Raw genomic sequence first — 27536 nt, forward strand, 5'->3', positions numbered from 1 at the left:
CACCCACAACCCTACGTACATCATTATCCACTTGTAAAACAGCCCACAATTGACTAAACAACTGTGTAACATCCTTACAATCACTGGTATAAAATAAAGGAACTTTAACTTCTGGGGCAGGGGGCCTATCCTTAGACCCAACACAAATGTCTGGTACTGGTCCAAAATATGGACATGCTGTGGTCAGTCTCAATGAATCTAAGTCCAACCACTGCCTATCAATCTCAGATGAAGTATAACCTCGTGCCAACAACTTACTACCTAGGTTCTCAATCTCATTTAAACAAACAGACATAGTAGGGTTCAACCTAGAGGCCCTTATCCCCTGACCCCTAATCAGGTTCCTAAAAATATAGCCCGGATGCATGCTAGATCTAAAAAGAAATGCATTTCTGTGGCAGGTCTTACGATACACACTAGTGTTAATAATATTACCTGGAAGCTTTTCAATGTAAAGGTCTAAGAACTCAATATGATCAAATGACCAGTTAAAAGTGAACTTCAAGCAATCCGTTAAGTTATTCATCATATCATGGAAAGCTATCAAACCATCAACAGGCCCCCCCCACAACAAAAACAAATCATCAACAATACATGTTCTTTAAAACCCTGGGTGGGGAACAAACTGTTATTCTCCCAGTGTGCTAAAAACATATTGGCGTAGCTATTGGCATAAGAAGTGCCCATAGCTACGCCATGTTAACATGTTATAGAGACTGATGTATCTCATACCTTTAGTTTTAGTGTCATTGAAACCATTAATCCCAGTGCCAGGGGTGGTGATTTATGTACATATAGTGAGCATAGGGAAGCTTGCTGGATAATTATGCTCTGTGCTGATAGGGGTAGGGGGTAAATGAAAGGGCTTCTATCAAGCCTGCTTTGAAAAAAAGAAGGTTACATAAATGATTTGATTTAAATTGTTTTTTTAAATGCGTATATATATATATATATATATATATATATATATGTTTTAACATCACATACATTTTTAATAGGTGTATATTTGTATATATATGTACATATTGCACTGTTTTATTTGCATAGAGGAATGTATATTTTGCTGTTTTATTTTCCCTTTGTAGTTTAAATTGATGGTTTACTTGAGGTGATTAGATAATTGTTTAATTCATGTTAGTTTATATACGGGATTGTTTTAGTAGTTGTTTAATGGTCTGATGAAGCTGCATTGTGAAAGCGCTTACCTATGGTCGACTACAATAAAGGAGTTTTAATGGTTTTGAGCTCAGCTGTTTTTCTGTATCTACAAGTTGAACTGTGATTCGAATTGTCTCTATTTTACCTGGATTTGAGACTTTAATATTGCCTGGCTTCATCCGTTGCTGTCTTTTATTATTTTTTAGTACTGTTTTTAACAATGTCTAAACAAAAATAATGCATATTTATTTATTTATTTTACATTTTTTGACCGGGAAAGTCCAACTGGATGCATGTCCATTTTCAGTGGAGACCCGGGGAGAAAAGCTCCACAGTTAAATTTTAAGCAAAATATATGGTGTATGCAGAAGCATTTAAATTTACATAGTACCAAACTTAACATTGACTAGTAACATAGCATTGAAGCTTAAGATTCAACATATTTACATAGACTGAATGCATCTTTTACAGTTTTAGGTTGAGGCATTACATAATGGTGAACATTGTTAGTAGGGGTTGCATTTTTTGCTTTATACAGTTGACTTGTGAGCAAGTTAGCCACAGTAGGGAGTATAGCAACAAAGAGAGCAAAGACTAGACATAGTAGGGAGAATAGTAGAAGGGGAAGAGAGAGAGAGATGGGAAATTGGATGACAGGTTAAGTAAGAAAATCAGGATGGGTAAGTAGCTTAAGTATAGAGTAAGAGTAGAGGTGTAAAGAGAAAAGTGTAGTGGATAAATAAGAATGTCCTAGCAGTGACATATGGGTATTGACTAATAGATTAGAATTAGAGGTGGAACTGGAAGGAAGCTAGAAAAGTTGCATTCTTTTGGTGATGAAGCTGAAGTCAGAAGGCAAGAGCAAGAGGAGAGGATGGGAGGGTGGTCAGCCAGGTGGGGAACGTGCATATCCATGTGTGCTTTAGGTGTTCTTTCATGAGTCTTTTAAATGTAATCTTTGAGGTAATAGCAGTAGGTAAGGTGTTCCACGTTTTGCCTATGTAGTTAGGGAAGAGGGAGTCCCCTGCTGTGTTGTTGATCTTGGTGACCTTAATAATTTTTTTGCTGCTAGAGCGAAGTTGTCTAGTTTAGCTTGTAGTTCTGGTAGATTGGTCAGAGCTGGAGTTTTGCCTGGGAGTTGTTGAAGATTATGGACAAAGGAAAATTGATGATAGGTTAGGGAATTCAAGCCAGCCAAGTTGTTTTAAGGAATGGCAGTGGTGGGCTTGGTAGGGGGCACCGGTAGCAAATTTTGCAATTTGATTGTAACAGGTGTTCAGTTTGACAATTTCAGGTTTGGGTAAGTTGGTGAGAATGGGTGAAGCATAAAATAGTGTGGAAAGGAGATGAATTTGAGCAGTTGTTATTGTGTTAGAAATGTTTTATTTTTATATAGACTGTCCCAGTTTTTTGTGGATATTTTTAATGCTTTGATTTATATGCTGATCAAATTTAAGGTTATCAATGGTCACTCCTAGCAATTTAGTGCGAGTGTCAGGGGAGATGACAGTCCCATCCCTGGGCATAATATTAAATGGGGTGGGTATTGTGGTAGATTTGTTAGGTGTAAATAGCAACAGTTTGTTTTTTGGAGGATTTAGTATTAGGTTTTTGTTAAAAAACAGTTTTCAGTGGTATGGAAGGCTTTTTTGGTTTTAGAGAGGAGTTTCTGAGGATCACTGGCTGAACAGACAAGTGTTGAGTCCTCAGCGTATTTTTTAACTGTTGCATCTTGAGAGATGCTGTGGAGGTTATTGGTGAAAATGGATAATAGGAGGGGACCTAAAATGGAATCCTGTGGGACAATGTGGTGATGGGTAGCAGTGTGCATAGGTTGTTGTCCCACTGAACTGCTTGTTGTCTTCCTTGTAAAGAGCTCTGAAACTAAGCTAATGCTTGGTTACTAAGGCCAAAGTCAGTAAGGGCTTGTACTACTTTAAGATGGTTGACCATTTGAAAGGCCTTTTATAGGTCCAAGAATATGGCAGAAGTTAGATTGCCTGTGTGTTTGTTTTGGTTGTTGATGATGGTGTGTGTGTGTGTGTGTGTGTGTGTGTGTGTGTGTGTGTGGGTCCATTGACAGTTCATTCAGTTCATTGAGTTCATTTTTATATGCATTTAGATTTGCCCTCCCCCTCCCCCACCCCACCCCAATGTATATTATATATTAGTAGGGGTGTGGGGGGTGAAGCCCCCACATAAAACTGCTTGTGTCGATCATGAATTGTCGCATCAAAATAAAAAGTCGGTCAATGAACTGTGTCGACCATGTGAAGTAGACCCATATATATATATATATATATATATATATATATATATATATATATATATATATATATATATATATATATATATATATATATATATATATATATATGTGTGTGTGTGTGTGTGTGTGTGTGTGTGTGTGTGTGTCTGTATACATCTATCTAAATATTTGTGTGTGTATTTACATAGGATTTTCAGACGTAAACATCAGTATTTAATTATGAAGTCCACCGTTAATGGTCTATACCCTTCATACCCTTCCACCAGGAATATGTAAATGAGTAGGTAGGGGAGAGTGAGGAGTCTTGAGTCATTCCCTTATCGAGTCCATCATCAAGGATGCCATAGGTAGCCTAGAAGCACCTAGATTCTGCTGCAGCTTCTCCTGACAAGATGGATGCCGTCTTTAGGCTACTGGCTGATTTGAGTGAGTTCTGACCAGACATCTTAGATGGGACTATACCTTTGAACCATTTAGTGCAGGAAGTCTGGACAAAGCCTAAAATAATCTTGGGATAAAGGCACAAAAATAGGGACATATTTTAAATATTTCATAGGTTCATAGATTAGTTCATAGATTTAGTACTTGGCTAACTGCCCTTGTAGGCCATTTTCAGCCTAGCCAATTACCCCATGTGAGAATCAAACCCTCCACCTAATGTTTGTAAGGTAAACACCTTAACCATTATGCCAACCTCCCACCCCATAAACAGCCATTGCAGGTCTTGAACCCAGGACCCTGTACACTATAATCACAACAGTTAACCACTAAGCCATGATAGCTGTAAAGAGCCTGGGTGGTGACGCTTGTCATGATAGACATTGGAACATCATTTCTCTTATAAAATTAGAAAGTTGTTAGAATAGCAGGATTTGTGTTAGCATGCATTTTCCTGAAGGATATCAAGTCTGAAACTCAAATGTTTGTCATTATTTAGTGACATCACTCCTCTATGATTTGCCAGAAAACCACAAATTTTACAAGGAACATACCAAAAATATGCGGCAAAAATCTGGACATTCTGTGAAAATCTGGACAATTGAGAGGTATGGGCTGGACTTCTGCATATGTTTTAGTCTAAAACAGGACCCATATACTTTAAGATTTTTGCACATTGTTGTCAAAAGTCCAAGAAATTGGATCATTTGGACAGGAGAGTCTTGCCCTTTGCCATGTTAGGGCTTAGATCTGTAAATGTTTCATCTTTCCTGTTGAGCTTCCAGTCCTGTTTGATGGATCAAGCTTTGGAAAAGCTTTCAGCCCTCCTTGAGTCTGGGTTCAAGGAGGCATTAGTTAGGAGTCCACTATGAGTATCTGTAATTTGACAGTGCTACTCTTGTGGCTTTGAACACTGGTTCAGGCATGTGCCTGTACAGGATGTCATGGTTGAGGCATTCCTACATGAATGAGGAGATTTGTCAGCCTATCCTTGATACTTTGAGGAGAGGAATCCTGCTGTGCTGGTCCTGCCAAAGGACCCCCCCCCTTCAGCCTCCTTCTGTTTTTTTCACTTATTGCATCTATCCCCCTTGGCAGGAGAGAGTCATCAATCATTACAGGAAACAATTCTGCCAGCCCAATAGCTGCAGTCCTTACTGTTACCTAGACCTGTCAGTGAATCTACAGGAGCTTGGAGAGCCATCAGAGTGGACCATTGTACTTGACATGGTCACACTTAGCCACATCGTAGACATCTTGGTTTTTCTGTAGAAGAAACTGTACTTGGAGACCAAGACATCTCTGCAGAGCTTTTGGGAGAGGCCAAGACTCTTCTCCTCAGTGGAACTTCAGAGGCTGTCCCACCTTTAGAATAACCCCAGAGGTTCTTTTGTCACCTCTTTTTCCTGAAAGGGAGCAAGGGGCATCTGTCTCTTCCTTGCTGTCATCAAATTCATTGAAAACATCTACATCAAGTTCTGGGTGGTTCTCTGTGGGAGTAATATATCTGCTACTACAAGGAGCCTGTGTGGTGAAGCTTGACATGATAGACCCCTTCTGGTACTTCATTGTTTATGGTCCTCACAGGACATAACTTCATCTCACCATGGATGAACACTACTGTTATTACAAAGTGCTGCAGTTTAGGCTTTCTGTTACAGTGATTTGCAGGACATGTGCTTCCTTTGGTTTAGTTCAACTGGTGGGCATAGGGCTAAGCTTTCTTTTCTAGTATTATACATGACATTATAGTGTTCACTGCAGTGTGCTTATGCTCTAGATTATGGCAGCTTCTGAGAATAAAAGCGCTTAAGAAGAATGAAAGAAAGAAATCCATTTTTAGACCCACCACAGAAGCCATAGAGCAACTGATACTGTAAGAGCATATTGATTTTCTATGCATATCTGTTCAGTTGTTGTGCATGTGATTCAGCCATGCAGTTACATAGCATGTTTGGGTTGTCACTTCAAATAATTAACCCTCTTTGTTTATTTATTCTTTTTTTTTTTTTTACAGTCGTCATCTGAAGCTACATTGGACCCTCAACAAATTCAGGCTTTTGATGAGCTTCGGCGCCTTTACAAGGGAACTTCAAGGGTAATTTGTTTGTTGAGTTTTACATTTATGTCTAATGATTAACCAGTTATGTAAGAAAATATGTATTAAGAGCAAAGGAATATAAATGAAAAGTTGGATAATGTCTTCATCTTTTTGGATCATTGTTAGTCTATCTCTGCCCTCCTTTAAAAACAGAAAACCAGTACCTTAGAGTTTCTGCATTCTGAATGGGGTAACACAGATTGTGCAGTATGGCAGTTAGTCTTATTGAATAACATTAATTCTGAAGTATGCATATGACCAAAAATAAATACCAGGAAACAATAAACTGGGGTAGCATAAGAACAGGTTTTCAAAGTATCCAAGACCCTCCAGTACTTGAAATATAAATCACTTGTAACACAAAAGATATACATGGTTTTGTGCCAGTGTCTTATACGTGTATAGATTCATACATTTGATATAAACTTAAGAATATATGGACTTCAAGAAACAGATCATTGTTGTCCAGTGTTTAAATTTACAAATGTACCTATTCCCATGTGTCTGTCAAAGTATCTTTTAAATGTGTGAAGTGTCTGGCATTGTTTCAAGGCAAGGATGAGTTCATTTCAAAGGATATGGTATTTGAGTCACACCAGTGTTGCCAACTGATTAAAGAAGAGAAAGACACAACTCTGAATCACTAAGTAATTTCCTAAGTGTGGCTTGGCCCCAGAATCTTGCAGGAAATATTCACTGTTGCCATGGCTATGGTCATACACTATTCACACCCATGAACAAGTTTCAAACTGAACACCACACCAAGTAGATCTTTAGCCTACCTTACTAGATCACTTTTTCATGACTATCTCTGATGTTCAGTGCCTCACTCACAGTAATTGTACTTTAAACTTTTACATTCTCTCTCTGTCTTTCACTCACTCTGTCACACTCGCACATAATTCCACTGAAGGCAGACAGCATTCTCCAGCACTGTAACCTTCTCAACTCGTTCATTGTAGCAAACTACCACCGCCACCCTAGATTACCATGCTGGGGGCCTCCCTATTACTGTTTCTCTCTTGTTAATAATTATAAGTAGACACAATAGTACAGTGATCTAGCCAATACAGGTGAATTGGGGGCAGCTTTAGCACCAATTAGCCGTAAATACCTTCTTATTAATTAATAAACACATAAGTAAGTGACCAGCCACAAACTGTGTAAAGGTGAACAAGTAAAATAGAATGAGTTTAAAGCAGCATAGTTTACAGTTAAATATGCAGATATTTCAGTACAATAAAGGTCCTCTTGATAGTGCTCCCTAGCACTTTGAGCGTAGGGCAATTTGCCCCATTCTTGCTACAATGCACACTCTTATGTACCATTGATTTGGTTCAATATGCACATTATTTTAAAGACTTTTGGTAAATTGAATCATCAAATGTGCAGTCCATCTACTGCCGAGTTTATCAATGTTTGGGAGGTCAAAACTGACTTTTTGCTGTACAAGCTCTACTTTCAGTAATGTGGCTGTCTACAAGGTTGCTGGTACAATTGTAATTACAAAGGGTGCAGAGTTACTAATGTGGCTGTTTGGAGTTCTGTTTCATGTTTTCTAATGTTATTAAGCATCAGTTTGTGGTATTGCACCCTAGATGTACTTTGGAGTGCCAGTGTAGTGATAGGTGTGGATACGCTGTGGTTTTGAATTGGTTGTGAGTAGGCACTGGGTCTTGGGGATGCAAGGAAGAGTCCCCCTGCTATATACACATTTTATCAATTATTTACATTGTGTGATAATTCATTGTATTGTGCTGCAAGTTGTATTTTTCAGTATTTACTGTTACAATCACTAAAGTGGGGCACGATCAGTCACTAATGTAAAGAGGCATCCCAAAAAGTAATGCTGAGAGAGAGATTAGTGTCACTTAGTCAATAAACAGTCTTGTTAAGTTATACCCTATTTAGGCTGCCGGGGTGTGAGTTTGTAACTAAGGAAGCAAACTGTGTTGGAATACAGCAGCACGCAGGACAACTGCAAATGTCTCAGTACACACAATAGAAAGGCTTCAAAAAGTCTGAGATGAGTAAAACAGTTGAACTTAACTCTTTCATTAGATTCATAATGGATGCTTTAGTGTCAGGAGTCCACTTGATTAGCCTTTGTAAGTTCCATCAGACGATAGGCTACCACTGCAAATTTAAATATACACATACATTAATAACTTGCCAGTTCTTGAATAGCTCAAACCTACTTCTTATAAACTCATTGGGGTCAGTTTGTACTGATTCAATTTTTCCATTTGTGGCTTTAGAACTCCCTTCCCAATAACAAATCCCAAATATTTAGCTTTGGACACTTCTGTCTTAAATTGTGAGGGGTTAGCTGTCAAGCTTTATTGCCCTAAGGAATCCAGCACTACTTGCACCTTAAGTAAATGGCTGTTCCAGCCTTTCACTAAATAGTAATGGTTTAATTTAAGCCTAAATCATATTAATAGGGCTTAACAGGAAACTGTATACTTGAACTTTTTTCTGTTTGTATAATTTCTCTATTGGGTTTCAGTCTCATTATAGGATTCATTTTAGTGAAATCCATCCATCCATTCTCAACCTTTTTTCCCATTTTTTTTTTTTTGCACATGGGGTCAGGGTGTCGCTTCAACAGTAACAATGATCCAGAGCCTTATGAGTTAAAAAATGATGCACTAAATAATCTGTTTAAATAGTTTTTGAGGCAGTACAGGACTGTTTCGCTTGCACTATATATGGAGCTCTAAGAGGAAAACGGCACAATAATTCTGATGTTATCTGCTCACTTATAGTAGTTTAGAAAATTATGTTTTTGTAAACAAATGTGAGACAGACCTCACATTGTATACATCACAAGTCATAACATAACAACAAGGAAGATGTTGACAGTATTAAGGAAGATTTAGAGGCAAAATGAAATGCTTCAACACATCCCACACCAAACAGCTTCTCTAGAAAAAAAAAGTAGATAGCTCAGATGTTAAGGTGGACAATAAAAGCACTATGGTGAAAAAATAAGATACAGCATTGATTGAGGAAGCACTTATTAAACTAATTTGGTTTTGTTGTTTCGGTCTGAGTGGTTTATTTATTTTAACATTGTTATTATGTATTCTGTGTTGCCGTTTTGATCATTTGAGGAAAAATAAGGGAAAGAAGAGGAAAGAGAAAAAGATAAGTGCCAAAAGTAAGTCTAAAAGGAATGGAAGAGAATGACATGGAGACAACCATTATGTCTATAGTTCATAAAGAAGTTAAGTCTTTAAAATCTGTCAGTGAGAGGACAACACATTCTGAAGCTAAAGGAAAAAATAAAACACTGGAAACAAATCACTACAAAAGAAATCTCATGGGTGTGGCAAATTGTTACACTTAAGTGCCATCAAAAGAGAAGTAGTGGAGCGAGGAATAAAATAGATGGAGATGAAAACTGATTTAAAGACAGTGGATCAGACTATGATATACAAGAAGAAAGTGTGAAGATGAGAAATTGCGTGAGACATTAATCTAAATAAGGATGCTTACAAATATAGAATTCAAAGGTGTTACAGCATATCATCAGTGGATACTGTGTTAAAATAGACAAAAAATAATTAATGCAAAGAAAGAATAGGATGCAGAGGTATATCCAAAGACACTAACATCTCTCAAGAACAAATCATTTGTTACAGTTCATGAGTTGAATTTAAAGAAAAGCCAGGACTTAAATTGAGAAATTGAACAGATAGTCATAACTTGCAACTGGAGATTCAGTACTTAGAGATTCTGGTACAAAATTTATAGTAATATGATATGTGGTTATGTCTCTTACAGGGGCCAAGTTAAATTAGATAAACACTGCATCCAGTGTCTGTTCCACCTGGATTTAACTTGCATCCAACACTGGCCAGTTCAAAAGTCTTAATCCTGTTAGGCTCCACCTCCCTTACCCATAACTCTCCATTCCTCCATCAACTCCCCAGATCTAGTTTGCCCCCATTCGTGTCTGCAGCTTGGTCTTTGGTTAGCGCAGTATTTTTGGTAAGATTCTTTCTTCCCGTACCCCTGTAAGTTGTGTGTGTTGCCCTTTGCCTTTCTCACCATTTCTACCCAGTGGTCATTAGGTTTTCTTGTGGTGTTTCTTAGTGATATTGTTCTGTATTCTGTAGTTTTTAGTAAAGTTTTAGATGAATAAGGGTTTTAAAAAATGTGCATCTTGCAGGCACAAGTTGCTTTCCCAGGATGCACACCTAAAATGGGCATATTGTTTGGTCCAGGACATCTGAATTTGGGATGCTCCATTTGTGAGAGCTTTGGCTTTCAAGTTGTCAATAAGCACAGGGCCAAGCTCACTGATAGCTCCTCTGCTCTTTATTGTTCTAGAGTGGCTTCTCCATGCTGCCCAAGACTAGGTCCAAGAAGTTCACGGCTTGAGACTCTAAAGCAGGCTAAATGGGAGCCTAAATGGTCTTTTTTGGCCTCCACCACTGGATCTGCTCTCTTGGGATCACCAGAACTGAAAGGTCTTTAACGTTTGGCTTCTCTGGCAGCTCTAGGGCCAACATAGGAGCTAAATCTCAGAGCCTATCACCTTCAGTCTCCAAACTAAATAAGATAGCTTCTCTGGCTCTGAACATTCGGAGCCCCTTCCTGGTCAAATAGTACCTTCAAGTGGGGTGGTGTCTCCTTGTTCTCCTAGCAGTCTTCTCCAGTCTATGAAGTGTTCCCTGTCTCTGCACTGGTACAGGGTCTCTCTGGCTTGATTCCAGTATGTGGAATCCTCTTCCCACAGACCCTCCAAGCCATCTTCAGTGGCTTCTTCTCTCCAGTCATTGAGATTGGTGGGCAGCATCACAACTACTGATCTGGAACAGCTGCTGTGGTCCTTTTTGTAGGCACAGGTGCAGCTAAGCCTTAATCCCTTGGGGCTGGCACTGGGACCCTCTGCTCCATTCTTCTGGTTACTTCCCTTGACTCCTTCAGATCCAAGGTCTTCGGGGCCAGCTGAGTTTCTACCCTGTGGATAGGATCTGATGGCTTGGCCATCCTTGGCTCCATCTTGTTCCTTGGTAGCCTCAACCCCAACTTGTTCAGGGCAATCAGCACCTCGGATCCATGGCATTGAAGATGGAGTTTGTGGGTCATGGTCGACGGCCCCTACTTCGGGATTGTTGCTTCCTCTTGGGATTCAGTTTGGGCAGCTTGGCTTTGATCTCAGTGTTAGGTCTAGATGCGGCTTCCTCGGTTTTGGGACTGTCTTGGATACCATCAGGTTCCAGGATCCTCGGATCTGAGAAGCCTCTGCCTTAGCTTTTGAAGTTGTAGAGAGGATGGTCTGTTCTAGATAGAAGGGTCAGGTTCTCTGGGCAGCATCCCCTCCCATTTTTCATGTGTTCCTCTAGATGGTCATCAATATGCTCCAGGACTGCCATCAGCCAGCATCCAGTTTGCCGGCATGGTGGGGCTTCCTGACTCTTTCCCCTCCTCCCTGACTTTATCAGAATGGGAGGTTCTGGGGAAGATACTGACCTCGAGGAAGGAAAAGGTTCCCCTAAATCCCTACATGATGATACCTCTTTCAGAGATTTATTGGAGATATGGCACAGAGGCTGGACTGCCAAAGCCCCCTCTCTGGAGCAGTCATTATTTCTGAAGGTCTTTGACATAGGCCCATCCACATGTTATGTGGTTCCACCTCCAGATGCCCTTATAGACCTGGTATCCCAGAGAGCATGGAAAGAGCCCATCCCAGTGGAGCCCATTCCTAGAATGTCAGATAGATAAATTTCTTTCCCCCCAAAGACAGACCGCATTGGAGTAAGGGTCCAGCCGTTGATGACATTGTTGTGGTGGCAGCCACCAAGAAGGAGATTTCTGAGGAGAGCTTCTCGATTCATCCCCGAACAGGGAGTCTTGGGTACTGGATCAGTTAGGAAAATTTTCTTGTGCCTCATCCATCTTGCATTGAGAGCATTTAACTGCTGTATCACTTGACAGGGCTTCAATGGGACCTAGTGTCCAAAGTGTTGAGTACCCACAAGACACAGCAATCTCCAGATACCTAGGAAAAGCTGGAGACCTAGTTGTCCATCTTGGTTTCCATTGCCAACTTTTCAATGATACTCATCTGAAATGCAGCTGATGAAGCATCTTGAGCAGCAGGCTTCAGGATTTTAATGGATGGCGCAGTGCTGGAGCAGTTTGCGTTGTTGCCTCACAGCAACAAGTTCCCTGGTTTGATTCTTGGCTGGGATGCCTTCTGTGTTGAGTCTGCATGTCCTCCCTGTGTTCATGTTGGTTTCCTCTGAGTGCTCTGGTTTCCTCCCATGTTGCAAAGACATGAGTCTGGAGTGTTTCTCCCAGACCTCCACTGAAAATTGGCTAATTCCAAGTCAGATTTTAATGGTAAACAAATGTTAAGTAAATAAAAAAAAAATGCAGCTCCATTCCTGGATGTCAGTGTGTAACATCACGGATTGTTTCAAAGCATCTTTCATCAATGCACCTTTTGATGGGTCCTCCGTGTTTGGGTCCAAGGTTAAGGACACTCTGAGAAGGTGCGAACAAGATTGAAAGACTCATTCTGCCATCAACGTTCGCTTTTCTACCCCCCCCCCCCATTGGACCTTTTCTAGGAATCAAAAAGGGGGTAAGCATCTCTTTTTCAGAAAGTTGCAATTCTCTTCCAAGAACGTTCCTTTGGAGAGTTCCTCCTGTGGGTGGAGGAGATCATAATGGATGCTACCTGCAGGGCAGAGGCCATCTGCAGAATTATGCTTCTGTGGGGCTTTTTTCTGGCAGGCTCTTTCAGCAATCATGAAGGGTTGCCTGACTGCTTTTCTCTGGAGGCAGTCTGGGGTTGTCCATCTATCCAACCAAAGCTTGGGAGGCCATCACCTCAGATGCCTGGGTGTTGAGAGTCATATCCAGAGGTTAGTACATTTCCTTTTTAGAAGTTCCTAACTATCACCAAAAATGTCTCCCAGTTGTTACACCACATTAGAGACTTTACACAGTGGGAGTCTGAATGGAGAGATAAGTCAGCAAGTAAAGGACAGTATTATTGCTGAAATCGAGGTTGACCCTGTTTTTCTCAAAATCTCACCAAGGCTATACTGATATATAGACTGTATTTATATTGCATATATCATGGACAGAAGCAAGTTAAAAATTAAAAAAAGAGATCTGGGTGCACAAGACCCAGGTTAAAAAAGCGCCCAATCCTGGTAGGCACACTGGAATATGGAAGCATTCCTACAATGGGGCCAGGCCAGGCCCAGGGGGAGGATGCCCCACCCTGTTGTAGATGGAAGTGGTAGACCACAAAAATCACAAAACCTGATAGGCCAAAGAAGAGCCATAAAGACGATAAAGTGGACTGTTGAGGAAAAGAAAAAAAATTGTGTATTGTTACTATTATGCAAAAAGCCCAGTATTTCCAGACACAAGATATACAAAATAATTCAGAGAGAAATTAGAGGAAAGAAAAATACTTCCACAAGAAAAACTGCCAAAGCTTCAAATAAAAATGTGTATTCATTAATGCAACAGATTTATGAAAAACAGCATATAGATCAAGAAACTTTGATCTGTTTGGAAAAAGAAGCATCTGGGGAACTGAAAATATAAACAGCAAAACCTAGAGATTTTTGAAAAGTCTAAAAAAGAAATATGGAATGGGAAAGAGAGAGATGTGATATGGTGCAATATTTATGCAAATGAGAAAGCCATATTAATCAATATAAAGAAGGCAGCCTCAAAGATATTCGAAGAGAAATACAGGCAAAGGCATCCAGATAGGGAAAATTTCGCAATAAAAAATAATATCACAAACAGGGAATGCAGAAAAGAAGATTAGTAAAGTAGAAGTTAAAAAAAATAGAAGTTGAAGTTATGGAGTGTCTGTGAAGTGAAGGATTTGGTGTAGAAGGACTAACACAGGTTATATCACAGCATGATGGAGTGAGTCCCCAAAGAAAGGAGAAGAGGGTAGATCAGGAGACATCTGAAGAAATATGGACATGGGATAAAAAAGAGATTTAATGTGGTGTAATATTTATGCAAAGGAGAAAGCAAAACTAACCAATACAGAAAGAGCAGCACCAAAGATATTTGAAGAGAAATGCCGGCAAAGGAATCTGGACATGGAAAACTGTACAATACAAAAACTAAGACAAAGAGGAAAAGGAAATTAGTAATGGAGAAGTTAGAGAAATAGAAACTGAGGTTATGGAGTACCTGCGAAGTGAAGGATTCAGTGTAGAAAATCTGTTTCAGAAAGCACCACAACAGGATAGAGCAATGGATATCCAAAATACTGGGTGAAACCAGTAGAACAGGAAGCAATTGGTCAGGTGCCATATGAAGATATTTAGGAGCCTTCCATGGGAAACCAGTATAAATGTTCACTTGAAGCTAGACAGCAAGAGAAGAACCAGGAAACTGGAAACACTGATGCAATCAATATCGAGGAGTGATAGGCTAGTGAGTTCTCATATGACAGAGCAGCAGATGACATAGGATGAAATTGAAGAGAATGTGCCACAGGAAGATGCTGTAGAACTTTGTAAAGAATGCCTGCAGGAAATGGAAAATAAAAAATGTACCCTCAGTTTAGAAGAAAATGAGCTAAGAGAAGAGTTGCTGGATTTAATAAAGATAGACAGACATATTAAGATCAATGAAAGAAATAGACTTCAGAAGGTCAATAAAACCCCAAATGTCAGAAGTTTAATGCAACAAATGAGCACAGTAATTAGGACTGTACCTAGAGATCCATACGATATAACAGAAGTAAACCCGATATATTACTGTGCAGCTAAATTAATAACTGATAAAGTTCTACCGCAAGAACACATAATAGTGAGGGAAAAGAAAGGGAGAAATCCAGTGGCGGCTGGTGACTTCAAATTAAAGGGGGGCTGCAGGAGACAGCTGAATGGGTGGGACCAATGAAAAGAGGTGTGGCCAACTAGAAAGGGGTGGAGCTATGCTCAAAAAACAACAACTGGAACTTTAATTAAATACGCTGCCCTGGGTGCCAAACCATCATTACGAGAGTCCAATCAAGACAAAATGAAGTGTAGAAGAAAAAAAATTCCAATGCATTGGCTACATGACGGCTTAATATCTAGATGGAAACAAAAATGTTGTGAGGCATGAAAAATAAATTTCTTTTTAAATACATTATTGGAATACTAGTCAAATTCAAGTTTAAAAAAAACAAGCTTTGCCTTGCACTGCAGTTCTAATTATAACTTATATTGAGCTTTATAAAAGTACCAAGTAACATGCTGAAAGTAGAAATTTCTGTGATACCCCCACGTGTAAAAATGTTTCTTATCCAAAAAAGACCTGCTGCCTGACAACAAATATCTACTTGTTTCATGGGGAAAACATGATCAAAGTAAAAAATGAACAGCAAACAAGAAACAAGCTCAAGATAAATTGCATAAAGGATTACTGCACAGGTCATGGACCACACATGATAGATTGGCATTTTGTTTAGTTTACGGTTAATGCCTGCAAGGATGACTGCAAATCTCCAACAAATGTAATGAGCTTCTGAAAATGCTGTAATCCTGTCCTTTATTACAAATACTGTCATATGCATTTCAATACCTAAGGCTTGTACATTATCTAGTTATGTAAATATTCTCTGCATGGCAACAACGAAAAGGCTTTCGGTGTTGGTAATTATTTAACAGTATGCTTATTAAAGGTTACTTGCGTCTTACAATCTCAGACAAGCTTACCCGATGGTCATTAAAGCATTGCTACTTAAACACAAAGCAACAGGGCACTGCGACAGCATGCATTTTCTGAATAATAAGCATAAGTCAACAGTATAAAAATATGACAGAAAACCAGAACATTCTGCAAAAACAAGGACAGACGAAAAGCCACTGTTGTACTTGTGTCTACCTTGGATGGGGGAATACTCTGCACACTTACACTGCATAACTGCTCCTTGCTTTGCTTGGACACATCCAGAGTCGCTACATGGGGGAGTGGGGTCAACAAGTATATCACAATTTGAAATGTCTTTGGCTGGTGGTGATGGCTCTGACACTCATACCTCTCAACCTCAGAGCAAGAAATATGGACAAAGCCATACATAGAAGTGGGACACAGGCCCAAAAATAAGGACAATTTTTAAATATTCCTCTTATAAACTTAGAAAGATAATAGAATAGCAGTAGGTCTTACATTAGTATGAAATTTCTGAAGGGTATGAAATCTGAAACTCAAATGTCTGCCATTATTTTCTAACTTCAATCTTTAATGATTTGCCACTAATTTGGCAGAAAACCACAATTTTATGAAAAATAGACCAAAAATGTGATACAAAAGTATAAAATTGACACAAAATACAACTGGGAACCTGTCGAAGAAGGGACACCTTTTTAATATTAGTACTGTTAACTTGAGCAGCTAACAAAATAAGAGCATGTACATGCATTTCTGAAGTAAAAGTAATCTATAACTCTTATCATTATAGTTATTTATAATTGTAAACCCTCCACGTTTTCTTCCAAAATTGCCATTTTGCGGAGGAATTATTAGGGGGGAGAGCAACATTTTGAGCCAAAATTGGGGACAGTTGAGAGGTTTGGATATTCCTAATTTTATAAAGTGATTTATTTGCACGTACCTCTCAACCTCTTAATGCAGGAAATCTGGATAAGGCCAAATAAATATATTGGTGGAACATACAAACAGTACTAAAAGTTGCTCTTGTATAAACTTAAGACAGTTAATAGAATAACAGGTTTTGCTTTAGCATGCATTTTTCTGAAGGTTATAATGTCTGAAAATCAATGTCTGTCATTATTTAGTGACTTCATTCCTAAATAATTTGCCAGAAAACCACAAATTTTATGAGGAACAAACCAAAAATAAGAAGCAAAAATCTATTCATTCTGCAAAAATCTGGACAGTTGAGAGGTATAGTTCAGCTGGGGCTGTCTGAGTTTGCTGCCTTTCCCCCTCACAAAATCATGGTCGAATGGAGCCTCCCCCTGCAGCCATTCCAATGTCCCATTCTTTGGTTATTTCACCCCATTTACCATAAACACTGTAATGTGCATACTGCTTTACATCTGCGATCATTTGGATTTCATTTGAAAGTTTTATTTTGCATTTTACATTACAGACCCTAATAGATATCTGCTAAACAAAGCAATGCAGTCTGACAATGAAAATAGACTTAGCATTAAAACTTCTCTGCCCTTGAAACTCACATTCATTGAAAGCATTGAAACCACATTCAAAGAAAATACATTTTGCCAGTGGCACATAAAGATTAACTTTGGGCTGTTTTCAAATCATAGATCCCTTGAACATGAAACATATGCATGCTCTTTGATACACCTTCCTGATTTTATTAAATTATATTCCTTGTACAATACAGTACTGTTGTTAGAGGGCATTTTAAATGTATTGTTTTGAACATTTTTCCAGTAAACAATAAAACAAAATGAATGCACCAATAATGACAAAACTGCCCATTTCAGAAATTTCCATCATAAAAGTCTACTCAAACTTCTACAGTCCACCAGTATCAGTAAATATGCACAATCTTTGAAGATAAAAGTCATCTAAATTCTACATTAAAGAAATCTGTAACTAATGAAGTGGTTGCTGCTAGCAAACAACTTTATATGTCATTGTTTCATCGACAAATAAAGTGGTTGTTGCCTTTGAGGAATAAATTGCCCATGTTGTATTAAAAAAATGACAATCTAGTAATATCGCAGTAGGAAATGGATGGCAAACTGACAGGTTCATAGTTATTAGGTATCTTCGCCAAAAAGGACTGCAGCTTCCACCCCATTTACAACACAGTACAGTATCAGCAGTGCATCTAACTACTGTGGGAATAGAACCCACAGCCGTCTGCATCAAAAGCTAGTACAGTACCTGTTGTGCTATTAACAATGCAAGTAGACTCAACTTAAGCGGTACTAAACTTTTGTTCCCCTGCAGCTCTCAGCTCCTTATAAAATCTATTTGACACTCCGTTGTATCTCTGAACTTTGCAGCACAAGAAATCTGAAAAAAGCCAAAATTTATTGGGGGGGGGGGGCACAAAACCCCAAAAAACAGGGACACATTTTAAACATTGCTTGTATAATGTTGGAAAGTTGCTACAATAAAATGCTGTGTTACCACCATAAATTTCACTGCCAAGTCTTGAAACCAGGGGAACCCTGTGCAAAACAGTCAGAGCAACATACCGCTATGCCAAATCAGCTGTTTTGTGAAAGAAAGGATGACTAAAACTTAAGTGACTACCATTTAGTGAATTCAGTTCTCACCATAGCTTGTCAACCTCTTAGCACAAAACACCTGAACAAAGCTAATAATGGGGGAATGCAGCCCCCAACATATTCAGTGAATTCAGTTCTCATCATAGCTGTTAACCTTAGCACAAAAAACCTGGACAAAGCCAATAATGAGGGAATACAGTCCCAAAAATAAGGACACATTTCAAATATCCATGTTATGTCTGAAATTCAAATGCCTGTTATTTTTATTTAACATCTGTTAACCAGGAAAGTCTGACTTGGAACAAAAGCCAATTTTCAGCAGAGCAGGGAGAAACATTCCAGACACATGTCTTTGTAAGGTGGGAAGACATACAGACTCCACACAGAAAGCACCCCAGCCAAGAATCAAACCAGAGAACCTGTAGCTGTCAGGCAACAATGCTGCCAGTGCACTACTGACTTTGCTAGCAACAAAAAGCATATAGAAACCACAGATTTTATGAGGAACAGAACAAATATGATGCAAAAATCTGCAATTTTTTTACAGATGGTGGTGGGTAGGGAATTCAGGCCCTTACTACCTGCATCCAAGTTACAGGGTTCAAGCCTGAGTATTCTCTACCCACCACCATGTGTTCTCTCTAGCCACCAGTATGTAGCACCTGGGGCATTTTGCATTTTACACACACACACACACACACACACACACACACACACACACACACACACACACACACACACACACACACACACACACACCCTACCTACCTCCCTCCCTCCATAGCAGCAACTCCGTTCATCCTCCCTCCATAGATCGGATCAAACTCCATTCGTAGCAGCCCCAGCAACTCTGTTTGTCCTCCATAGCAGCCTGTGCAAGGTGCTTCCTCTCCCCAGTAACTCTGGTCATCCTCATTAGCAGCCTGCGCAAGCTGTTTCCCCGCGAGAAGTCACGGGAGTAGGCTCGAGACTCCAGCTTGTGGACGATGCAGTCCGGTGACCTTCCTATCTGTGACTTCTGGGCTGGCAGAGCAGAGATCCATCTCTTCCTTATCTGGACTACCTAACTCAGCAGTCTGAGTGTTCTGAGTACCAAGCACACATGCGTGCTTGGAGTTCTGTGTACCAGGAACTCCAAGCATGCATGCGTGGAGTTCCGGGACTCATGAATTTTTTTTTGTTCTCTTTCTAAGGTGGGGGGACTGTTTTTAATTTTTATTCTTTTTCTTTTATTTTTCTACAGGTGGGGGGGCTGCAGTCCTATAGCATGAGCCGCCCCTAGAGAAATCGATTACCATCATGGAAGTATCGAACAGAGAAAACTATAAAGCAGTTAAGACGAGAAGTGTCACCATTAGAAGAATATAGAAGAGGGAACAGATCAACAAAAATGTTAAGAAAGACAGACGTGATAAAAGCAATGCGCAGTATTAGAACACTACAGGATCTGTCATGCACTATCGCAAATAAACTTAAAATCTCAGCAGAGGCAGAAAAACTTAGAAAATACGCAGATAAATATATAGGTGCATGCTGCTTAGACATCCTGAAAGATTATCTGGTTTATTATATTTTAGGCACTGTGAAGTCTTCTGTAGACTGGTAACTTAAGATGGTTATGAAGAAGTTATGTTGTGAATGTATTTAAATTCGGAAAGGCAATGGGGTGCTAAGATTTTTTCCTAAATGTGTGCTGGTGTATGGTTAATTACTTGTATGCTGATATCCATTCAGAGGTAATGCATTATGAGTAGAGATTGATCCTGAATGGAGAATTAAGGTATCTAGTCAGTCAGACTTACCAAACCTATATGTCATGATTTCTTGTGTTGTACAGTGCTAGCTTAATAAAGAGAGTGGTATAGCTTCAGTTACATGGCATTTTATCTTTATGTTCTTTATTAATATTCTTCAGTTAAAAGGTCACTACTTTCCTCATTCATTGTGTGCTTTGTGGTTTGAATGTTACACTGAAACATACGGGAGCAAGTAGAGACAGTTTTGTTAAAATCCAAAAGACCTTGGAAACATGTTAAGGTAAATTGCAAAATAAAACCACACTCGATTCACCAGGAATGGAGATAAATTCAGGAATTTCCATCATAAAAGTCTACTAACAATACACAAGCTAAAATGCTTTTGCTCACTGCTTCATCAGGTGTAAAATCAATTCATAGAAAAAAATCACAAGACATGTTATAAAACTATTAATTGATCAGTTAATTAAAATAAATAAAGCAGTTGAAAACCGTTTACTCAAAAATAAAATCTACATTTTTTTAAAGAGAGGTTTCAGAGTTATGTTCATTCAAGCCTGGAAAAATATCAGCACAGAGGAAACTGATCTATTTATACTCAACATTCTCCATTTTGATATGTCTAACTCAGGTACCATACATTTAAAAGAATGCATGGAAGTTTTCCTAGAAATATGTTTATAGAGCATACTAGTTGGAACACATCTCTGGATGCCCGACAGATGATTACCAATGCATTATTTTAATTTTTAATCAGTCATGCATATGTAAAAAGAAATGCAGGCTTGGCATTGCGCTGAATATACCAAGTTCTTTTGAGTCACAATCAACAAAACCTTTAACGTTAAAGATGTTCCCAGATATTGGATGTTTAAAATAGCTGTTTCTCAAGATATATTTACAATAATTACATTTATGATGAGGAAAAGTACCTATCCTCAACTGTTTATTAAATTTCTGCATATAGTTTTTTCTTTATGGGCGGCCACGGTGGTGCAGCGGTTAGCGTTGATGCCTCACAGCAAGAGGTTAGATTCTCAGCTGGGGTGCCTTCTGTGCGTAGTCTGCATGTCCTTCCTGTGATCGTGTGGGTTTTCTTCGGCTGCTTCGGTTTCCTCCCCCATCCCAAAGACATGCTGTAGGTGGATTGGACACTCTAAATTGGCCCTAGGTGTGAGTGTGTGTGTGTGTGTGTGTGTGTGTGTGTGTGTGTGTGTGTGTGCCTTCTGTGGAAGGTTGGGCACCGGGCTGGCAACTCGACACTGTAAAACTCCACTGCCAATCATGAGCAAATAGGTGATCCGCTGTGGCGACCCCTAACCAGGAAAAGCCGAAAGAAGAAGTCTTTTCTTTATAACAAAGCATATTATTCAGATTTCGAGCCCTTCTGTATCCAAATAAAGGTTTCATAGAGATAAATTTACATTTGCATTCAGATATAGTCAAACTATACCAATATCTACCTGGTTAAAGCTATACCAGCATTATTTAACGTTTATTCTTTAACTAGAAATAATTTCAGTGCACTAGTGATATTGCTATCATTTTACTACATGTGTTCTTGTCATGTCCTAACTCAAGTTTTTTTATATACTGTTTTTCTCTGACTTGATAACTGTGATGTTGACATAATTTTTGAAACTGCTTAAATTATGTTGATTGCAAGGGTGGTGTTATAAATTTATAAGTATACTGCAATCTCTTTGTCTGCTTTGATTTGTCTTCTCACAAGTTCATTGGTCCCATGTTCAGACCCAAAGACCATCAAGGAACAATACCGTCATATGTAGGTCAAAAGAAAAATCTCCTACCCAGATATTTAAGTTCTTCTTAAAGGAATCCGGAGAGTCAGTTAGTCAATCGTACAAGTATAAGGAAGGTCACTTATGTCACATAATCGGGATAATCCGAGTCAAATATGAATTTCTTAGTTTAGTTCTTTTAAAGCCAAGAGTAAAATTTTCATTCCTGTGTGTGTATATAATTGACTCTAAAGTAAATTTCTAAGCTAAAAAGCTGCAGTAATTCTTTAATTCTTTATAGGCACTGGTGAATTTACCTCTGAAGTATCCATATCAAATAATAGAGTCCATGTCAATACTTTTCCATACAACAAAATTCTTTTACTATGGGTATTCTTTTTATTGTAAGTCTTCATTGTACAGATTCTAGTTTTTTCACTTGGACAAGGGTATATATAATGAAGACGTTGTATTCCACAACAGAACAAATACAAGTTTTATATAACTCGATTAAATTTATTTAATCACTTAATGATAAAGTTATCATTAAGCCAAGGTGATTTATTGCCTTTCACTGGACAATATTAATATGTTTATCAAATAAAAATGTATATGTAATAATTGCTAAACCTTTATGTTCTGAAACTTCTTCTAAAGTGCAGCCATAAAGAGTAGGTTGTTTACTGAGGTATTCTTTCCAGTGTACATAACCTTAAATTTGTTAGTACTAAACTGTAAGCTTGTGATATTTGCACAGATTGCAATCTCATTTAAAAAGTATTCTTAGTGTCCACAAGTTGTCCTTAAGAGATTTAAGTAAAACCTGTCTCACAGTCAGCATATTTGCTAATCTAGTAGTAATTATGTGTAGGGGTACTTAAAAATAATCATTTGAATACAATTGGTCCCAAGATTAATTGTTGAAGGACCTCTGCCAAAACTGATTATCTGAACTAATTCCTTTTAATTCTGTTGACTTCATCTTTTCTTTTAGCCAGACTTCTGTCCACTGTACTATGAATAGGTTATGTTTACTTTTGACTAAGGCCTTATGAATTACAGAATGAGGCAAGGAGTCAAATGCTTTTTCAAGTTTCAGAAATGTAATTCCTGTTGATAACCCATAAACCATGGCTATAGTTATTTGTTCTTATCATTCTACTACATTTTTATTAGGGTAGATTTCCCATTTACAAAGCCATGTTGATTTATTATCAAAAACTGCTATGTTGTTCAAATTCTGTTGTAATAAATCAGTAATATGCCTTTCATAACATTATTGAAGTGAGATTCCAGCAGCTATGAGTTCTTAACATGTAATTATTGTGCCTCTTATGTTTGGGTGTGACGTTCAACCTCTTCCATTAAATGGAGACTGTCCCCACCCTCAGTAGGTCATTGATAATAGTATATAGTTTTGCATTTTGTTAGAATTGCTGGGATCTCATCTGGTCCCAAGGATATGTTTTTGTTGATTTTTCTTAGAGCGTTAAAATAGATTGTGAAGTTATTGTAGAACAAATGTTATTAGAATATAGTAAAACCGTGTGGTAAATTGAGACTAACCCAGCCAACAAAGGATAATTATTAGTTTTATTACAAGCTGTCTTTACTTTGGTAAAGTACAAAATGTGAGAGTGTTCGATCTCACCGTTTGTTCTTACACCTGGGTTCAGAGCCGATCCTCGGCTCCGTGTCGGCCGCTCTGCAAGCTCTGCATCGAGAAGAGGCTCGAGACCAACCTAACTCCCACAATCCCCCTCTGCCTTTACCTCAGATCTAGTTTGCCGCTGCAGCGTTCGCATCAGTTTGATGAGCTCGAGCAACCTTAAGCTAAGATTTATATATTTTCTTATATTTCTTAAGAGTTTTTTTTTCTACAAAAATTTTATATTAAGTAACTGTGTGTGTGTGTTTGTAGTGTTTCGAGGAATTCTCGGTTCCATATAAAGTTCTTTTATACTTTATTAGAGTTTTCCCTCGGGGCCTACCCCACCCTTTACTGGATTGACTACTGGATTGACTTTTTTACTGGATTTGACTAAAGTTTCTGGATTGGACAAAACTACTGGACTTGACATTTTACTAACTTCCTTTTGTTAGCTATAACTAAGATTGTGACATGTCTGAGAAAGCTAAGTCTGGCTTTAAACGTTGCCAATGTGGGCAAAAGATGTCAGTGACTGATAATGATAGTTCCTGCGTCTACTGTCTTGGCCCTCTCCATCTGCAAGAAGACTGTTCAATTTGTCATTCTTTCAGTGGAAGGGTCATGACAGATAGGTGCAGGAAACTTATAGATAGGGGTCTTTTAAAACCTACCTTTCAAGAGGCTCTGGATGCATCAGACCAGGCATCCAAATCCTCGAAGGAATCGAAGACGTCGGAGCCCAGGTCATCGGCTCCGAGCTCTTCAATTAAAGTTCGATCACCGGTTCCACAGACTTTGGGGCAGAGTGTTGAACTATTGTCAGTTTCCGAGCCTCGAGTCTTGGAACCGGTGACGGAGCTCCCTCCCCCGACACTGTTGAGGTCGGCTCCGTCTTCGATTCCTTCGACGCGCTCTTCCAGACCCCTCTCCGACACCGATGTAGACCGCGTGGTGCAGAAATTAATGGAGAATACGGCCTTATCCAAGCTCATCTCTGTCTCATCCCAGTTGGTGTCGAGACTCGAAGGTCTTCCCTTATCTCCATCTGTTCCTCCTCCGAAACCTCTCCAGTCTTCGGAGCCAGAAGAGGCTGATCTGCTGATTGTGGAACCCTCGGTGCCAGAACCGTCTTTCTCTCCGTCGGCTCCATTCACCTCGACCCCATCGGATCCAGTACCGGAGTCTCGGAGCCGAAGATCCATCCTTGGATCTGGGACTGAGAGTCGGACCGATGTTTCGGTTCCGACGCTCCCTCTCGGGGCCTCGGCTCGGATCGACTCGGCTCCGTCCTCGGGGTCGATGCCATCGGTGCCTGTCTCGGGGATTCTTCCTATTTCCTCGGAACCGGGAGATACCTCGACTCGGGACCCGGGGGCCTTCGACCTCATGAGGAAGGTGTTGTCTACCCAGACAACCACATCAGCAGAAACAGCTTCTCCTTCCCATAAAGGACCGTTATCCTCCTCTGCACCCACGGCTACATCTAAGCATTGAGCACCTGTGTCTCAGCCACCCCTGGAGGGTGCCCCCTCTTCCTCGGAGGCTTCTTCGGATGCTCCCCCCGAGGAAGTTCCGAGGAAAAGATTGTGTAAGAGGAGACAGATTCTCCACAAGAATCATTGACATCGGACACTGACTTAGATGAGTCAGAAGGGTCCCCAAAGTCACCCTCAGAGGATGTCTCTTTTTCGGACATCCTGGAGATCCAAAAGCAGAGAGGTGATTGGCAAGCCCTCCCCCCTTCTGAGGATGAGTCAGTTTTGCTGAAGGCATTCGGTGCTCGCCCTTCCTCCTCCTGGGTCACTCCGCCCTTCGATGAGTTGATGGAGCTGATTGCTCGAAGGGCGTGGGAAACGCCTGACACGGTGGAGCCAGTCCCTAGAAAGCCTAACAAGTATATTACTGCCCCTCAGGATAAGGCTTATCTGACAAAGGGAGTGCCAGTGGACGCTATGGTGGTGGCAGCAGCCACGAAAAAGGAGATGTCTGAATCTTCCTCATCTGTCCATCCGCCTAACAGAGATTCTAGAACTATGGACAGGTATGGGAAGCGCATTTTTAGTTCAGCGGCTTTTTCTATGCGATCCCTGAACTATTTGACCCACTTCACACAGCTACAGAGGGATCTAATCAAAGAGTTGGGAGATACCCTCCAGGGTACTACAGATGCTGCTATTTCAGAAAAAGTTACAGCACATCTCAATACCCTTACGTCTATTGCAAACTCATCCATGAGGCTGATATCATACGCAGCCGAAGGATCGAGTAGGGCAGCAGCTTCAGCGATTGCTCTTCGTAGGCAATCCTGGATGCGCTTATGTTCATTTGCGGAAGCCTTCAAGTCTTCCTTTACTAACGCCCCATTTGATGGTGCCACTCTCTTTGGCCCCAAAGTAAAGGAGACCCTTACCCGGTGTGAGCAAGAGGGAAAGACTCTGTCTGCTGTCGGAGTCCGTTTTTCCACCCCATCCAGACCGTACCCCAAAGGGCAACGAGGTGGAAAAATGTGGTTTCGAAAACCCCAAGAATCTTTCCCAGGCACATAGGGTGATGCCCCTTCTAGAGGCAGAGGAGGGGGCAGAGGTGGAAGACGCCGCCCTGGCGGCAGAGGGGGTCCACAAAACCAAGGTGACAGGGATACACCCCCTGGAAAACCTTTCCAGCACTCCTGAGAGGAGGCCCGACTGTCCTGCTCTGGAGGCAGTCGGGGGTCGCTTAGCTTTATACCCTCAGGCCTGGCAAAATCTTACATCATACAACTGGGTAAAAAGCGTTGTTACCAGAGGATACAGAATACCCTTCCTATTGCCCCCAATTCCAAAGAAAAGACTCCCAGATGTACCACCCCATCTGCGACACCCTGCAGCTATAGAAATTTCAAAGCTGCTAGAAAAAAGAGTCATCCAACCAGTCCCAGCGGACCAAAGAGGATTCGGAACTTACTCAAGGTTCTTTTTAGTTCCAAAGAAGACAGGGGACTGGAGGCCGATTCTGGACCTAAGCAACCTCAATACCTTCGTCAAGAAAGAAAAGTTCCGGATGGTCACGCTTCAATCGATCCTTCCATTTTTACAGAAGGACGACTGGATGTGCTCAATAGATCTGAAGGACGCATACTACCACATCAAAATGGCCAGGGCGTCCAGGGATCACTTGCGCTTCGGCTGGGAGCCAGCCATTTTCAGTTTCGAGCCCTGCCCTTTGGTCTGACCTCAGCCCCCAGGGTTTTCACCAAATGCATGGCAGTGGTGGCGTCTCACCTGAGACGCCTGGGATTCCAGGTGTTTCCGTATCTGGACGACTGGCTCCTTTCTGCCACCACCCAGCGTCAACTGATTCAGGCCAGGGATTACACACTACAGCTTTGTGTTCATCTCGGAATTTCCGTAAACTTCGAAAAATCTTCACTACAGCCATCACAGCATATCTCATTCATAGGAGCAGAATTGGATATGCATCATTTAATTCTAAGACTTCCTCTAGAAAGGATAGTCTCACTACAAAGCCACATATCTCTTCTTCTGTCATCCAGAAAATCCCCAGCAAAACTGGTTCTGAAAGTTTTGGGTCTCATGGCAGCTTCTCTCATTGCGATACCATTGGGAAGACTGCACATGAGAGTGCTACAATGGCTACTGTTTGCACAATGGTTCTTCCAACAGCTACCTCTGACACACGAAATTCTGATCACAAACACATGCAAATCACACCTAGCCTGGTGGCTCCGGACTTGCAACCTTTCCAGCGGGAGACCGTTTGTGCTACCCACACCGACAGCTACGGTGACCACGGACGCTTCCCTGATAGGGTGGGGGGGCATCTTTCAGGGACAGACAGTCCAAGGCGAATGGACCAATTTAGAGTACAATCTGCACATCAATGTTCTAGAGTTGAGGGCAGTGTTTCTAGCGTTGCAACACTTTGCTCCCCTTCTTCCTCTAGGGACAATTGCAGTTCAGACGGACAACATGTCCGTAGTCTGGTACATAAACAAGCAAGGGGGAACCAAGTCTTATCAGCTATGCAGAGAGGCCATGAGAATCTGGCAATGGGCGGAGTCCACGGGTCGCTTTCTGATAGCAACGCACATCCCGGGGTCATCCAACGTCATAGCCGACAGGTTGAGCAATCCTGTTACCTCACGAGTGGTCCCTCAAACAGTCAGTTGCGAAGGAAATTTTTCGCAAGTGGGG

The 27536-nt window shown here is 40.4% G+C and overlaps 1 protein-coding gene across 1 annotated transcript in view; it reads left to right on the top strand.

The window, feature by feature from the left end:
- VPS8 (VPS8 subunit of CORVET complex) overlaps positions 1–27536 on the top strand; it is a 2195799-nt gene that overhangs the window by 2028306 nt on the left and 139957 nt on the right. The window contains exon 38 of the mRNA XM_044075401.1: positions 5883–5963. Within this exon, the coding sequence (XP_043931336.1) occupies positions 5883–5963 (81 nt within the window). The remainder of the gene's footprint in view (positions 1–5882; positions 5964–27536) is intronic.

This window comes from Protopterus annectens, chromosome 6.part1 (genome assembly GCF_019279795.1).
Source record: "Protopterus annectens isolate FY-2018-M chromosome 6.part1, PAN1.0, whole genome shotgun sequence".
In the NCBI taxonomy this organism is placed as follows: domain Eukaryota; kingdom Metazoa; phylum Chordata; order Ceratodontiformes; family Protopteridae; genus Protopterus; species Protopterus annectens.